This window comes from Kryptolebias marmoratus, linkage group LG18 (assembly GCF_001649575.2).
Source record: "Kryptolebias marmoratus isolate JLee-2015 linkage group LG18, ASM164957v2, whole genome shotgun sequence".
NCBI lineage: Eukaryota > Metazoa > Chordata > Actinopteri > Cyprinodontiformes > Rivulidae > Kryptolebias > Kryptolebias marmoratus.
In genome coordinates this window covers 1,282,872-1,298,686 of record NC_051447.1, presented here as the reverse complement: position 1 = coordinate 1,298,686, position 15,815 = coordinate 1,282,872, and the positions used below count along the sequence as shown (strand labels likewise).

Genomic DNA, 15,815 nt, shown 5'->3' with positions numbered 1-15,815 from the left:
TACAAAAATGGACATCAGTTCCAGACAGTGGATGCCCTTTGTGAAGCCATCTTCAACACTTGGAGCAACGTTCCCACTAGCCTCCTGGAAACACTGGCATCAAGCATGCCTAAACGATTGTCTGAAGTCATCAACAAGAATGGTGGAGCTACTCACTACTGAGTCCTTTTTTTGACACTTTGATTTCTGTTTTGGGAGGTTTTGGGTTTTTTTTGAGCTATGGTCTTAAACTTTTGATCAGCTGAAAAAAAACATGTTTGAGTGTAAATGCAGTTTTCAATTAATTCCCCGCTCAAAAATTTTTGTCTCTTAGGCTGATTTCTTCTTTTAACACTGTGAAGCTCTACTCAGAACCTTCTTAAGATCCAATAGTGCAAAATGCAATTTCTTGCAATTTTTTGACTGGTCTTAAGATTTTGATCAGGAGTGTATATGCTTCCTTTAGGGTCCGTCTTTAGGAAGTATGGTTTGTCTTTTCATTGTTTCGCAGATTTGGAAATTTATCCCCCATTGAGAACAACTGGAAGTCAGTAGGTACAGAATCTGGTTAATTGTTAAAATGACATTAAAACTTGCATGGAGATGAACTTTTTATATCTGAATGAAAATAATACAGAGGTGATTGTCTTTGGGAAAACTGACTTACTATCTGAATGCAGAAGTGCTATTGGTCCTTTGAGTTCTTTCAACTGCACTGCTGTCAGGAATCTTGGAGTGTTTTTGATATCTGCTTTAATTTTGATAAACAGGTCAGTGCAGTAGTCCAGTCTATCTTTTATTATTTGAGGTTAATCAGCAAAATCAAACCATATTTACCTTTTAGTGGCTTTGAAAGGGTGATACATGTTATTATTACCTCTAGACTGGACTACTGGTACTCTCTTTATGCTGAGTTGGACTACTCTCTTCTCCTTTGCCTGCAGCTGCCACCTATCTGTTTACGAATAACAAGCGACGTGAGCATATTACCCACACATTGTCCTCCCTGCATTGGTTGCCTGTATGATTTTAAGATTTTAATTTTTAGGCCCAAGCAGCGAAGTGCTGGGAAGGCCTATTGTAATTGAAGGATTTCTTCATTATTTTTCTGCCACTTTACATGGCCTTTTGGAGGCCTTAACATATCCAAAAACTCACCAATATTCACCGAAAATTGTCCCCCGCGTGAAATTTTTGGATTCCAATGGAATCAAAAGTGGGCGTGGCAAAACTGCTCCACAGCGCTCCATAACGTGAGATAGGACAAACCGTAAATCGTAGAGGTCTGAAACTCGGGACATAGGTAGAACACCCCAAATGAAGAAAAAAGTCTGTTGGAGGTATGTCCTAAAATGTACAGGGAGGTAGCCATTTTGGATCAAAGGGCAAATTTTGGCCATTTTTGACTTATGTACACCTTGAACTTTACCAAACTCCTCCTAGGAATTTTGAGCGATCGGCTTCAAACTAGGTCAGTGTGCAGTTATGGGATGATGGATTAAAAGTTATCAAAATCGTGAGTTTTTAAGCATGTTTAGGGGGCATGGCTAAGCGGCAAACTTGGCATACTCGCTGAGGCAAACAAAACATTATAACGTTCACATACAATGCCCGACTTGCACCAAACTTGGCAGGAGTCATCCCTGTAGGATGCCCAACGATCCTATGTGGTGAAATACTGATGTCATCTAAGCCCTGCCCCCTCAGAAGAGGAAGTCACTTTTTTTGGAAAGCTACATCTCTGACCCCACTTGACCTAATCAAGATGATCCTATGTCAGATGACAGATAACAATTTGCTCTGACTTGCATTAAAGCACCAAACGTTTTTGCTGGAAGGCGTGGCTGTGGCGGCGTGGCAAAGTCAAACGTAACGCCGTTGCCATACGTTTGGCTCTAAATTCCACATATTTTAAACGAGCTGCACCAAAGTCACTTCGATCAATCCTAGTCCAGCACCCAACAGAAATGCAGTCCAATATTTGGTGGGCGTAGCCTAATTCCTCCATACTTTTACTGACAATCATGAAACTCTGTACGTGTGTAACTTATTGGGACCTATGAAAAAGTCTTTTGGAGCCATGGTCCAAACCTCACAAGAAGTTGGCCATCTTGCATCAAAGTTCGGATTTTTACTCCATTTTGAACGATGACAGCCTCCGCATTTGATCAAATCTCTTCTACAGCTTTTGACGTACAGACTTCAGAATCACTCAGCTCAGTCTTGAGGCATTGAAGGTCAAAATTTTTAAAAGCTTTTTGCTACATCAAAGCATGTGGGCGTGGCCAAGGCTCAAAATCTGACCATTCGCCATGAAACATCAAGGTGTAATAACTTCCACATACAAGGTCACAGCTTATTGAAACTTTCTGTGTGTCATAACAGACCAGCACTCATCACATTCACATGGTCAATATGTGACTTCAAGATGGCCGCAATAGCTAACGGGGTCTAAAATTAGGACCAGATTTGTTCATGATCTAACTCGGACACCATATACCGTAGGACGGTTAAACTTCACAGCCAGAACCCTCGTGGGTTAAGGAGCAGCACTTTGAAGTTTAAGGTCAAGGTCACAAGAGTACATGCGCTCTAACTCTGCAACCGTTTGACGTAGGAATGGCAAACTTCACACCATTCCACAGCACTCGTACTGATCCAGACTGAAGGCAATTTGAGACATTTGCCAAAACGCCACCTGGTGGACGGCGTTGGAAATGCGCGAGAGCATAGACGGCGGTCGCCACAAGGCTGGAGCGGCACTGAGCTGCAAGGGCTGCCCTATGCTGCTTGCAGCTTTAATTGTTTTTAAATTTTTAAACAGTCAGACCCCTCCTTATCTAACAGAGCTTCTACACCAACATGTTCCCAAAAGAAGTTTAAGGTCAAAATTCCTGTTACTTCTGGATGTTCTCAGGACACGCTTTGTGACCAGAAGAGACAGAGCTTTTTCTGTTGTTGCTCCTAAACTCTTGAACAACCCTCCTTAAAGACCCATTTTTTTAAACTTGGCCTTTATGTATTTGTTTTTTCTTATTGGTTGTGTTTACTCTAGGTGTGTAAAGTGCTATATAAATAAAGGTTGATTGATTGATTGATTGAGAGCCAAAAAACAAAAAATACATTCACAAGATTTAGAAATTAACATCAAGTTACAGTTAAAGCTGAACTGAAAAGAAGCCAACATCAGTTGAAAGAAAATTATAAATTGTGCTTGTAAATATTTAAAAAATAATAAATTATACTATCTTTTTTAAATACCAAGCATTGAAGAAACCACTCGGGTGTATTGGGCTCTTTCTGTGACCCCCCTGATGTGTGACATCCACAGAGCCACTGAGGTTCACAAGCATTCAGCAATTCAACAGTGAGTGGATGAATGGTACAACATGGTTCAGTAAGTTGGAATTAATATTCGAACTAGACAGAAAATACCATTGGAGTTTCATTTTTTGGCATCCAAAAAGATAAAAACCTTTCTCATATTTGGATCCATAAGCTCTGATGTGGGAATTACTATCAGAATTCTGGTTCGTATGACTTCAAAGAGAAGCCACCGCAAGCTCCGACCCTCATTAATGGACTAGCTTCATGCCAAAAAAAAACCAGCACCTTTTGCCAACTATTTGTAATTTAAAAAGAAAGGCAAATAGAAAGGAGGACATTGCCACAGAGAAGGAGACGATAATTAGGACCTTTTACTTCAAGTGTGACATGAACGTGCTCTGTCATTTCGGTATGAGCTGCTTTCGAGGCCAACAGCCTGAGATCAGTTTGTGATTCAGAGCAGTTTGTTATTGATGAAAACATATAGACAATCCATTTGTGGTGTATGAATGTGAGCTAAAAGCACCGATTATACTGTAAAGATTGACTTATTTAGATTAGCTTTTGTAAAAATATTGTAGAGTGCAGTATGAATGTGTACAAATGGATAAATATTGTGTTGTAAAGCGTTTTGTGTAGCCTGGTTGGCTAGAAAGGAGCTTTATAACTACAGTCCATTTAGCATTTACGTACACTAAGAACCTCAGAACTACTTTTCTGTCACAGTAAAACTTCACAGCATCTGTTGTGTAGTTGAGCTTTTTAAGGATTAGTTCCAACCGCTAAAACAGCACCAGATACTTCAAGTCATGGGACATTGGATAGAGCAGGGGTGGGCAATCCTAGTCCTCGAGGGACACCATCCTGCATGTTTTACTTGTTTCCCTGCTCCAGCACACCTGATTCAGTGGTTAAATTACCTCTTCATGTTCTGCAGAAGCCTGTTAATCACCCATTGATTTAAATCATGTGTTGGAGCAGAGAAACAAGTAAAACATGCAGGATGGTGGCACTCGAGGACCAGGGTTGCCCACCTCTGGGTTAGAGGCTTTGGAGCTACCTTTGCCTTGCCAAGAACAAACCCCACTTGCACTGTCCATCTTTTGTGCTGACCTTCAGGTAAGCCACTGCTCCAGTGTTTCAGTTTGAAGCATTTGAAAAGAGGCGACATCTCTGTGTGTAGAGGAAGAAAGCGACTTCTTTATGTAGGGATGGGAAAAGGTGTGGGTTACTTAAATCATGTAGTGATTGTTTTCAATTTTACCCATTCTCTTATGATTTTGATCTTTGATTTTCCAAGTATGACTCTGTTTGCTGTTTTACTGTCAGGAGTAAGACACTTCTACTGCTGCTGTGGACACTGATCAAATGATCAATGATCAAAATTATTTTTGATATTATTATTCCCTTTATTTTTTTGAGCAGTGTGTATATATGTATGTATGTGTGTATGTATGTGTATGTATATATATATATATATATATATATATATATATATATATATATATATATGTATATATGTATATGTGTGTATGTATGTATATGTGTGAGTATTGACTGATTATTTTAAATTCTAATTTACTAAGTAGCTGGAAAACAACCACAGGTTAATAAGGTGTTCTCAACACAGATACTAAATGCAAACACAAATAAATTCTATTCACAGATGTTGAAAATGAAATGGCTGAAAACCAAACAAGCTGAGCCAAAATGTGCTGTGAGAAAAACACAGGTGCATATTAAAGTATCTTCTCTTATTCCTGTTTGTGTGTTTTAGGTCACAAGAGCATTTTCTTTCACTAAGACTCCAAAACGTGTGATCCAGAGAGCTTTCTTGGCCAACAGCACTCCAGATGAGAAAAGCCAGAGGCTAAGTTGTGAAAACAGAGTCTGCAGCAGCTCCACTTTGGCTGTAAGTCTCATTTTGAGTCCAGGAAGTGAATAATTCATTACTGGAAAAATATTATATGCTTTGATAATGGTGTAAATTTACAAATTTAAATCATGACTTTCTGTTTTTGTCAATGTATTTTGATTTTACTCATTCACACAAAGATGCAGCTCTGATTGAATTTTAGCAAACTGTATACTGAAATATTATGTGATCACAAATTTAATTTGTTTTGTAACTGAAATGCCTAATATTTTCACATTGACTGCTAATATTTATATAAAGGCTGCTGCCCATACATTTTAAATGTGCAAAAAAAAGGCCTGCATCACTGCAGTTATTGAGATGTTTCCAAAGTTAGTTTCAATATAACAAGCTCAATATATAAAGTTCCAATACATAGACTTGTCTGATTTTACAATTATGTACTAATTTTAGATGACCTGATGGATCAAAAAACAGACTACCGTATTTTACAGACTATAAGGCGCACTTGAAAGTGTGTAGGCGTTTATACTTGACGCTTACGTCAGTGCAGTATTCTTCCGTGAGTTTAGAACCGTTTGATTATCTTTGTAATCTCTCATAGAGGGATCATCTAAATGCCGATACAGGCAAACCAGCTCCGCTAGAGCACTGAAATCATCCATTTTAATGGAGTGCGCCGCGCCGTCTACGTGAAGTTACAAAATTTGGGAGGTGCATGGCAATTCAGCTTATAGTCCGTTGCGCTTTATATATGACAAAAGTTTGAAAATGAACCATTCATTGACAGTGCGTCTTATAATCCAGTGCACCCTGTAGTGCAGAAAATATGGTAAATGTTTCTGCATTGAAAGAGTGTTTGGGGACAAATTAGACCCTCAGCGTTTCCTGCCTAAATGGTTTCAGTTTTCAGGTAACTGGATCTGCGCAGATTGCTAGCTCCAAAGATTCAAGACTGAACTGAGCCATGCTCTGACCTTCCCACGTATATTTTATATTGCTGATTGTTTGTTTCTCAGTTTTTAGGTAAAATTTAAGTAGTTTTTAAAGTTCATCCAGACTTAAATGTTAAATCGTAAAGGAAACAAATTTACCTTGACTTCAATCTATTTAATTAAGAGTTAGATAACACTAATACCTGATATTCTTACTGAATGTCTCATTACATAAATAAACAGCTGTGAAAATAGATTAACTTCATTGTTTTTGGTGCTATGACAAAAGTATTGTTGGAACATACAAGATGTAATTATTAGATTCTTAAACATTTTTGCATTCATATCAAAGAGTAGAAATGTGGTGCAAGCTATCCATCCATTGATCCAGTATCTGCTGCTTGGAGTCAGGTCACAGGGGCAGCTGCTTTAACAAGGTGTCCTAGACATCTCTGTCCACAGCTACCTCTTTTAGCTCTTTACAGTAAATTCCAAGGTGTTCCCAGGCTAGCCAAAAGACATAGCCTCTCCAGCATGACCTGGGTCTTCACTAGGGTCTCCTCCCACTTGGACATGTCCATAACACCTAAATAGGGAGGCATCTAGGGGGCATTCCTACCAGATGCCCAATCCACCTCATCTGGCTCTTCTTGATGTAGAGAAGCGGCTCTATTCCAAATCTCTCCCATATAGCTAACCTCACCCTATTTCTAAGGGAAAGCCCAGCTACTCTGGGGAGAAAACTCAATTCAATTGCCTCTATTCAAGATGTTGTTTTCTGTCACTAACCAAAGTTTGTGACAATGAGGGTAGGATTGTAGAACGACCAGTAAACAGAGACCTTTATCTTGCAGCTCTCCTCCCTTTTTACCACAATGGACTGGTATGGTAGTGCAATAGTGCAGAAGTCGCATTGATCAATCTGTCAATCTCATGCTCCATTCTTATCTCACTTGTAAGTAGGACACTGAAAAACTTAAAATCTTCCACTTGAGGCAACACCTCACTCCTAACCTGTAAAGGGCAGTCCACTTTTCCTACTGAAGACTAAGACCCCAGACCCCAGACCTAAGATCCTCATCCTAACAAGAAATTCTGTCTATAAAAGTTATGAACAGAATTGGTGGTTTGACCATCAACCATACACTCTTCCCCTGCACCCCTGAATAGACCTTACCAGGGAGGCACAGGAGTGTGAGATTCTTCTGTAATTCGGTTCCCTCTTCTTAAAAAGGGGAACCACCACAGCTGTCAAACCAGTGGCACTGCCCTCGGTGTCCACGCCAGTATTGCAATTGTGTGTCAATCTAGACAGCACAGCAACGTTTAGAGAGTTGAGGAACTCGGGGCAAATCAGTCCTAACGCAGCCTACAATTTTTAATTTAAACAAGTATTTCTGTAAAAAAAGATGAGAACTCCCATTATTCTAGCCCCCCACATCACTCATGGTACCAGTGTGGAGACTGCCCATCTGGACACTTCATGGATCAAGGATGTTCCCTTTTGATTTCAAGGTCAGAAAATCAAAGGTCAAGGTCACAGGTGACCCCTTGGTGAAAACCTTGTCTGTGCTCGAGCTTTACATTTGAGTGACACAGAAATGACAAACCCTTTAATCTAGGGCTGCAACTAACGATAATTTCAATAATCGATTAATCGGTCGTCTTGGAATTCATTCTTTCATTCAGTCATTCATTTTGGCCCACATAAAAAAGTTATCTGTATGTAAAGGAGTAAGTTGATGTAAAACTTTTACTACTTTCTTATTTTTAAATAAATCCATATAAATTCAATTCAACATTCTCACTTTATTTACTTAGCTCTCAAGCAGAAAATAACAATAGCTTATTTACCACCCGTGTTTCACATCTCTAAAAAACTTACAACTAAATCAATTAAACACACACACCTAATTTACTGAGACCAGCCTTTTGTCATTTGAAAATAAAACATTTTAGATATTTTAAAATTGATTCAGAATTGTTTATGTCCACATCAAGGTACATCAAAAATCATACTATAACCCTTACAGCTAGTTTTAGCTGCCTAGTAGAATGACTGGATTTTAACCTGAGCAGAATGGCATCATTGAATAAATTTGACTGGAAGCTCTGCTGTTTTTTATGTTGGGGGAAATTGAGTCACTCTTGTAAATTTTGGCAGTTTTCTCTCAGCTAAAATACACCTTTTTCTAAATGTTGTAAAAGAGGATACAAATACTTGGGTTCAAATGAAAGCATTTTTGAAAAGTCACAGATGTTTTGTAGTATCTCTGGAAGGTATCTCTGACATATGATTCTCTTAAAAACCTCTACTCTTGTGTGTTGTGTAGGTCAGGATAGAGAATGCTTTTTTAAACCCTTGTATTATGACAATCATTCCTATTACACTAACCATTTCCAAATGATGATTGCATAACTTGTCCCATGTGTTTAGCATCTCGCTTTACATGCTTTAAACACTATGAGAGCTGTACAACTAATAAGCATCAGCACTAAATGTATCTTTCGATCAAGCAAGAATCAATTCAGTATGTATTTACTCTAAAAGGTGATATTATGTATCCATAATATCAATAGTGGTAAAATGAGATAAAACAGTACATAGGTATTCGCAAACTGTTTAGTACGGCTAAGTTAGCACCATATCTGAAGTATGATTTTTAAGAATAAGGCTTACCCCAGCTCTCTTAGCTCTTAAAAAAACCCATCAATAAATCATTAACCACACCGATGGACTGGTCAGTCAGGCCAGTGAATTGTACTTTCCCCACTGAAACGTTTTTTTATTTCGAAGGAGTATTGCGTTTGATCAATTAAAAATCCATTTAAATTTCTTGTTGTAAGGCAGCAACATGGAAAGATAAAAGAGGAATGAATACTTTTGTCACTCACTGTACATTCTGAAGTCTAGGCCCTGTACATTGAACTTGGTGTTTAAAAGCCTTGAACTATAAATGAATTGAATATTGCTTAACTTGTGCAAAACTCAAAATGTTTAGGTTAACGAGTTTACCAGTTCTAATTAACGGAACAAATCAACTGACAATTTTTGAAAAACAGTTTAAATAATTTTGTTGGTCTATTGTTGCTTGGCTATTTGTTTATTTATTTATTTTATTGTAAGGCTTTGTTTAGGTATGTTATTTTTTAATATATCGTAGTTTTGTAATTATATTTAAAACATCTGCTTCTTGTGTCTTCCTCCTGTTTTGTACTTCAGATGTCTCGCTCTTCCTCCACATTCAGTTTGAATGATTCTGGCAAAACCAGTGCCGTGGTGCAGCGCTCAAACTCTCTGGACCAGCCAGTCAGAACCAGGGTGCCAGTGTATATTTGTACCCCCTGTACCCCTGCCAAAATCCCTGCCCACAGCCCCTCCTTCCAGATCAACTCAGAATCCAACAAAGATCTCCATCTCAACTATTGCCCTGTTGTTCAAGAATCCAAGTCCATTTCTCAAGCTCCATTCATGGCTCAACCTAATTTCAGTCTCTCCAGTCCTCAGAAAGTCGCCTCTGTAACCCATCTGACATCTTCCATTCAGGCAGTCCAAAGTTCCATTCAGCTCAGAAATTTCCATCCAAAATCAAGCCATGATGTGTCCAGACCCACAGCCTCTCACCCTGCTAATATGAAAATCATGACCTTTTCTGAGTCATGCAAGGATCTGCAAGTACCTTTGGACCCATGCAAGACTGTCCTGACTAGTCCTCGCAAAGAGACTCTGATCTAATCCATCGTTGAGCTCAGTCCTGGAGTCTCATGTGAGCAAACAAAGCTGTTGTCGAGTCTCCGCTAAAGGTGCACAATATCGTTTCTACCTTAAAAATAGTCTTCACTGCATTCTGTCTATTTAAATTTGCTTTTTAATTTCTAAACATCACTGGTGCATTTCTGGTCTCAAATCAACCCCTTGAAATCTGAGACCCTGCAACAACTGTAGCTCAAAACAAGGATCTTCACAATTTAAGTAAGATCTTCTAACAAAAAATGATTTTTCTAGTTTTAATGTGTTTGCCTGTTGGAAATTGGCATAAATGTAAGAAGGGCAAAAGTTTTTAAGGGTTGATTTGGAATAGTGGTTCTATTGAAATGACCTGGGCTACTCACTGGTGGTGGTGATGTTGACTGGACATATTCACACGGTGAATGCTGGTCTTTGCTAGTCAATATGCAATTTACAAAAGTATGTGGTTTAATCTGACCATTTTAAAGCTTGAACAAAGTCTTTTATCTTTTGAGCACCAATATAAGGAAAATTCTCCTTCACAGTTATGTTATGCATTTTCTTGTGTGTTTTTTGGGTTGTAGGTTTTTTGTTGTTGTTGTTGTTCTTTTGTTAAACACCCAATACATTATCCTTTAGTACAGACAAATGAAAATCATTTTAGAATGAAGACTTTATCATCATAAATTAGGGAAGTTCTTTCATTATAGCCCTTTTACCTTCAACAGCAGGTGATAAAGTTTTTGCCCGTGTGTGTGTGTGTGTGTGTGTGCGTGCTCGCACACGTGTTTAGTTGTCTATTGTGTTAGTAAAACATCAGATGAACAAGTGGACAAATTGTCAAACTCTCAAAGCGTACTCAATAAATGTACATCTACAACTGATTATTTTTTAGAGTCAACTCATATTAAGATGGCCACCATCATATCCAGCTTTATTTATAAAATGCTGCACAGAACAAAGAATATAGTTAAAGCCTAAAACACAATGAGGGGCCCTGTTTTGGCTAGCCATTAGCCTAGCCTGGGCTAAGATTTGTGTTCTTTTTTTTCATATTGCTCTGTGAGTTATTCCAGTGCTACTTTGGAGCCGGTGTTCACTAGGAATGGGTTCCATTGATCTCCACTGACAAAACATCAGTTTTAGTTTTGGGACATGGCTGCAAATATGAGCTCCACTTTAAACGGTCTCTGGCTGTTCATAGATCACCAATAAAACAACCTTGTCCTGTGACAATGTGAACTAAATAAATTAAGCCAGCATAATGAACCCATAGGAGGCATGCAGTGTAACTCAGCTGTGTTGTTGTGGTACAGTATTCTTAAAATATGTGTTGGACATCTCCCATTCTAAACCCAGTGGCCTACTGGTTACACTGGACTGTCACTTGTCCTTACATATTTTGACCTTTGTGGCTCAGTTAATACCTCACTTGGTGGTTCAGAGTTGTACCAGCAGCAGGTTGACTTTAGCTCTTTGTGTCACTTTGGTCCTGACATAAATCACACTGAGATTCAACTTAATTCGGTTTATTTTTAAAGCGCCAAATCACAACAAAAGTCGTCTCAGGGCACTGTACAAAAACATGCACATACATTCCAAAAGGTCAATTAGTAAAAGTTATATAAGGAAGCCAGCGGATTGCGTTGAATATTCACTTTGTCGCAGTCTTCCATCCTGAGCAGCACATTGGCGACAGTGGAAAGGAGATGTGAAGAAAGTGTCTCAGGCACTTCTTTAAAGTGTTTTGTGAAAGAGGCTAGTGACTCATGTTACTCAAACTCATTTAGTGAGATCATTCCAATGACTTTTAAGCCTGAATCTCCCAATCCATAATCAAAATTGAAAACACCTCCCAGGTGACAGGTGAATTGTTTCCAAGAAATAAGAAAACAAGCCCACTTGCCTTTAATTGGGCAGAACAGATTTCAGAATCAGAATGCCTTTATTATCACTATATCATGAAAACACAATGAAAGTATGAGCCCAGCTCCTGCAAGATACCTACAATAAAAACACGTCCCCTCCTCCAAAAGTAAATTTTAAACCATGACGTCTCAGTGTATTACCAATGTTTTGGGGGGGGTTTGATACTGTGGTCCCAGCTGCCTTGAGATCATTAACCAACTCCTCCCATGTAGTTCTTGTCTGATTTTTAACCTTTCTCATGATCAATGAGACTCCACAAGGTGATATCTTGCATGGAGCTCCAGGCCTAGATCGATTGACCATAATGTTGTACTTCTTCCACTTCCGAATAATAGCACCAACAGTTGTCACCTTCTCATCCAGCTTCTTACTTATTGCTTTGTAGCCCATTCCAACCTTGTGTAGGTCAACAATTTTGTGTAGGTCAACTTGAGATGCGTTGGGAAAACGCTTTAAGAGTGGGGCAGAGTTTGCTTGTGGAAAAAGTAACTTTGAACTTAGCAGTCTGTGTTGTCCATTGATTTTTTTTTTTTTTTCAATTTCATTTTACTTTGCTCTTGCTGTTTTACTCTTAGTCAACTAACCAAGCAAAGATGCCCTGAGGCCCAAGCTGGTATACTACCACCCTTATAACAATTCTAAAGTCATTATAAATGCCTCACTGAATATGCTGGTTACTCAGGTCTCTGTAATCCTAGTCAGTTTAATCAAATGCAAGTGGGTGACTGAAATTTTTTGAAGATAATTAATTTCTCATGCAGAGAGCTTTTTCACGAGCTCAAACAAAAGTATTGCACTTTCCTTTGATTGAACTTGCTAAAGGTAGTATCTGAGCTTCAACTGTTGGAAAGTAGTTGGCGACTCAACATTGCAAGAAGAGATGTTAATTTTCAGCTGCAGTTATACTGAACTCTTAGTGTTTCCAACCACGTTTTGTGCGGGTAGCTTTTGAAAATCACAGTTTACTTTGTGTTTGCGCAGCTTGCAAAATCTGTTAGCATTATTTTCTTACTTACCTTTGCCTGCTTTGTACCCACCTTGGCATCCGCCTCAATGTTTGTCATTTAATCTACTGGAATACCCAATGAAGATAGGCATATTTGGACCAGTTTTTTTTTTTTTTTTAAACAGAGCAGAGCTCCCAAGCTTGTGTCAAAATACATTGCTAGCTTTGTAGACACCTGCAACAAACTTAAGACAAGTTAGAGACACCTACAACAACTCTATCTTTAGAGTAAATTAGTTTTACTTTTTTTTTTTTTACATATTCAGAACTAAAGCAACAAAATTATGAGGCTCTGCAACTCAAGCGAGAAAATGTAGAGCCACTGTGAATTTTTCAAGACATTTTGGAGATACCTTGTTAATGCCATTTGCTAACTAGTTGCCGATAGTGACAGTCCAGTAAGATACTGGTTCAAGATTGTCTCTCTAAACCTTCCTCCCACTCTTTGGCATAGTAGCCAGGGCTTTCATGTAGTTTAGCAAATTACACATCTGAATAAATCAATCTTTCCAAGCTCATATAAACATAAACATTTGAAATTGTTTTATTTACAACTTTTTTGTATTCCTATTCATTCTTTGTTTTTTTTTTTGTTTACAGGCACACCATTCCCCCTCTATGGTACATCTGCCATCCATGTTTGAGAGGAAGTACCATAAATTCAGTCGCTCAAGCACCCATCTCTTCTGAAAACCAACACATAGTGGTGCCAGCAACATTGCTTTTTGGTTTTTTGCCTTTTTCAACTCGACTACCTCCAACAACAAGATTAGATTTTTTAAATTTGTGTTGCAGAGACTTATTACAAACCTGTTTTTGTCCAATCTGAAACTCTGCACAAACTTTCCACATCCAGAGTTGGGCAGTATTTTAAGGAAAGAAAAGATGGAAGGGACATACTGATATTTGCCAGTATCAGGATTGTAAAGCTTCCAGTCAGTAAACATGGTCAGAGTTGGATGGAAACAATAAACCAACTTTGCACAGTTCATTCATCTAATATCTGTTTATGTTGCTTCCGACTACATTTTGAACTCCACAGTAGTGTGGTGCATTTTTCCGAACATGGTTGAACCTTTGATGACACTAGTACTGTGCTGCGTTTGGGGCTGCAGATGTTGAATCCAGTGACTCTGGTAAGGTTCACCAATTGTTTTCTTTTTTTTTTTTTTAAATGAAGGATACTCTTACTTTCAGTAATTGGCTTACCTTGACAGACAATATTTGTTAATCTAATTCATTATCAGTTTAATTTTGTGATCCTCGCCTGTTGTCATCTTGGACATTGTTTAGTGATGTGTTGACTCTAATTGTAGAGGGAGTTAACATGTTTGTTAAAATGGGGCGTTTTCAGATGTCTTTTGTTTTATTTTACTTAGCTTTGTTAATATAATCTCATTGATTAGGTAAAGGTTTTTCTATTTAACTAATGATTAAACTCTGGTTTCCTTCTAGTCAAAGCTACAGGGTTCAGTGATGTTTCGCCCTGGTTTTCATGGCTTGTTTTTAATTGTCTTTGAGAGACTCCTTTATATTTACTGAGGATAATATTTTATTTGTAGCAGGGTATACATACATTCACCTGATATGGCTTCTGTTAATCTATGCATTTTAAGTAAATGTCTGATAGTTTCCAGCTTTTATAAAGCGGTTTTATCTTTTTGAGAAATTTGGTTGTGAAAGAATAAAAATTTGCTTTTCTTCCATGTACGCCTGTCTACATCTGCAGTTGTGTTTGAGAAGGGAGGTTCAAAATTATTCTTTATGAATACATAAAACCTGTCTTTTTGCTGTTTATGTTCATTACGCTTGTATGTCTGTCATTTTTTTAAAGTTTATTTTACCGTTGAATGTGTCACTAATTATTTTATCTTCATATTAAATGCATTTAAACATGGCTTGTTTTTACTCTGTGTATGTCTTGTCACAGTACACATCAGTCTATTTATAAAATACTGACAAGTCAATTTAGTTTATTTATGCTGCACCAGGTCACAAGTCATTTCAGTGCACTGTACAACAAAAATAAGTCCAAATTCAGTTCAAGATCCAGATTTAAATCTAATTGCAGTTAATTTGATGTTATTTGAATACAACACAATCAGTTGGCAGGGATCCAAAAGAGAGAAGCTAAGATTGGAGAACTGTATCTCCTAACTCATCAGAATTCGAACAGCAGCATTTTGGATCAACTGCAGACTTTTTAAAGAGTTTTTTGGACACTCAGATAAATACTTACAAAAGTCCAGCCTAGACATGATAAATGCATGGACAAGTTTATCTGCATCATTTTGGGATATTTCTAATTTCAGTGACATTGTTCAGGTGGAAGTAAGCGGTTCTGGTAACAATTTTAATGAGGGGGTTAAATAACATTGTTGCATTTACATTGCAACTTTTCACTTTGTCTGGGTATAATTAATTTGGTATTTAGTTTTAAAGTTTGTTCCTAAGATGCTCAGGTCCAAAAACCGCAACCTCTGTCTTGTCTGAGCTTAAAATTAAGAGTCATCCAGGTTTTTATGTCTTTAAGACATGCTGTCAAATAACTTCACTTATTGGAAGCATATACTTATAAAGTAAAGAGTGTTGGTCTAAGCACTGAATCCTAAGGAACTCCATGAAAAACTTTGCTGTATGAAGAAGACTCAATATTAACATGAACAAACTGGGATCTATCAAATAAATATGATTTAAACCATTTTTGAGCCCTTCCTGCTGTCCCGATATGTTCAGGTCTCTGTACTTGTCCTGTTAGATCTCAGTGCTGCATTTTATGTAATTGATCAGAATATTCTACTGCAGACATAAGTGTCCATTAAGGCCATCATTGGTAACTTTCAACAGTTCTTTTTCTAAGCTATAATAAACTAAACACTGACTGAAATGTATTTATTTTATTGGCAAAGCTGAGACAATATTTCAAGTCACTTGAGAAAATTATTTCCTTGCCTTTTATTTAACCTTATTTGCAGGGTTTTTATGATGGATTGTTTAACAAGCAAAAGGTTTCTTTAAAAAGGCTTTTTTTTT

At 37.8% G+C, this 15,815-nt stretch overlaps 1 protein-coding gene across 7 annotated transcripts in view; it reads left to right on the top strand.

The window, feature by feature from the left end:
* Positions 1-14,679, top strand: part of ect2 (epithelial cell transforming 2) — an 86,116-nt gene extending 71,437 nt beyond the window's left edge. For 3 of the 7 annotated variants that reach the window (XR_005234436.1, XR_005234437.1, XR_005234435.1), the window contains 3 exons: positions 5,084-5,218; positions 9,341-9,921; positions 13,383-14,679. Coding sequence is in view for 4 of the 7 variants with exons in the window: in XM_037981294.1 (XP_037837222.1) it covers positions 5,084-5,218; positions 9,341-9,853 (648 nt within the window). In the remaining 3 variants the exon portion in view is untranslated. The remainder of the gene's footprint in view (positions 1-5,083; positions 5,219-9,340; positions 9,922-13,382) is intronic. The other 4 variants (XM_017436889.2, XM_037981295.1, XM_037981294.1 and 1 more) reach the window with 3 other exon arrangements.
* Positions 14,680-15,815: the final 1,136 nt, after the last annotated feature.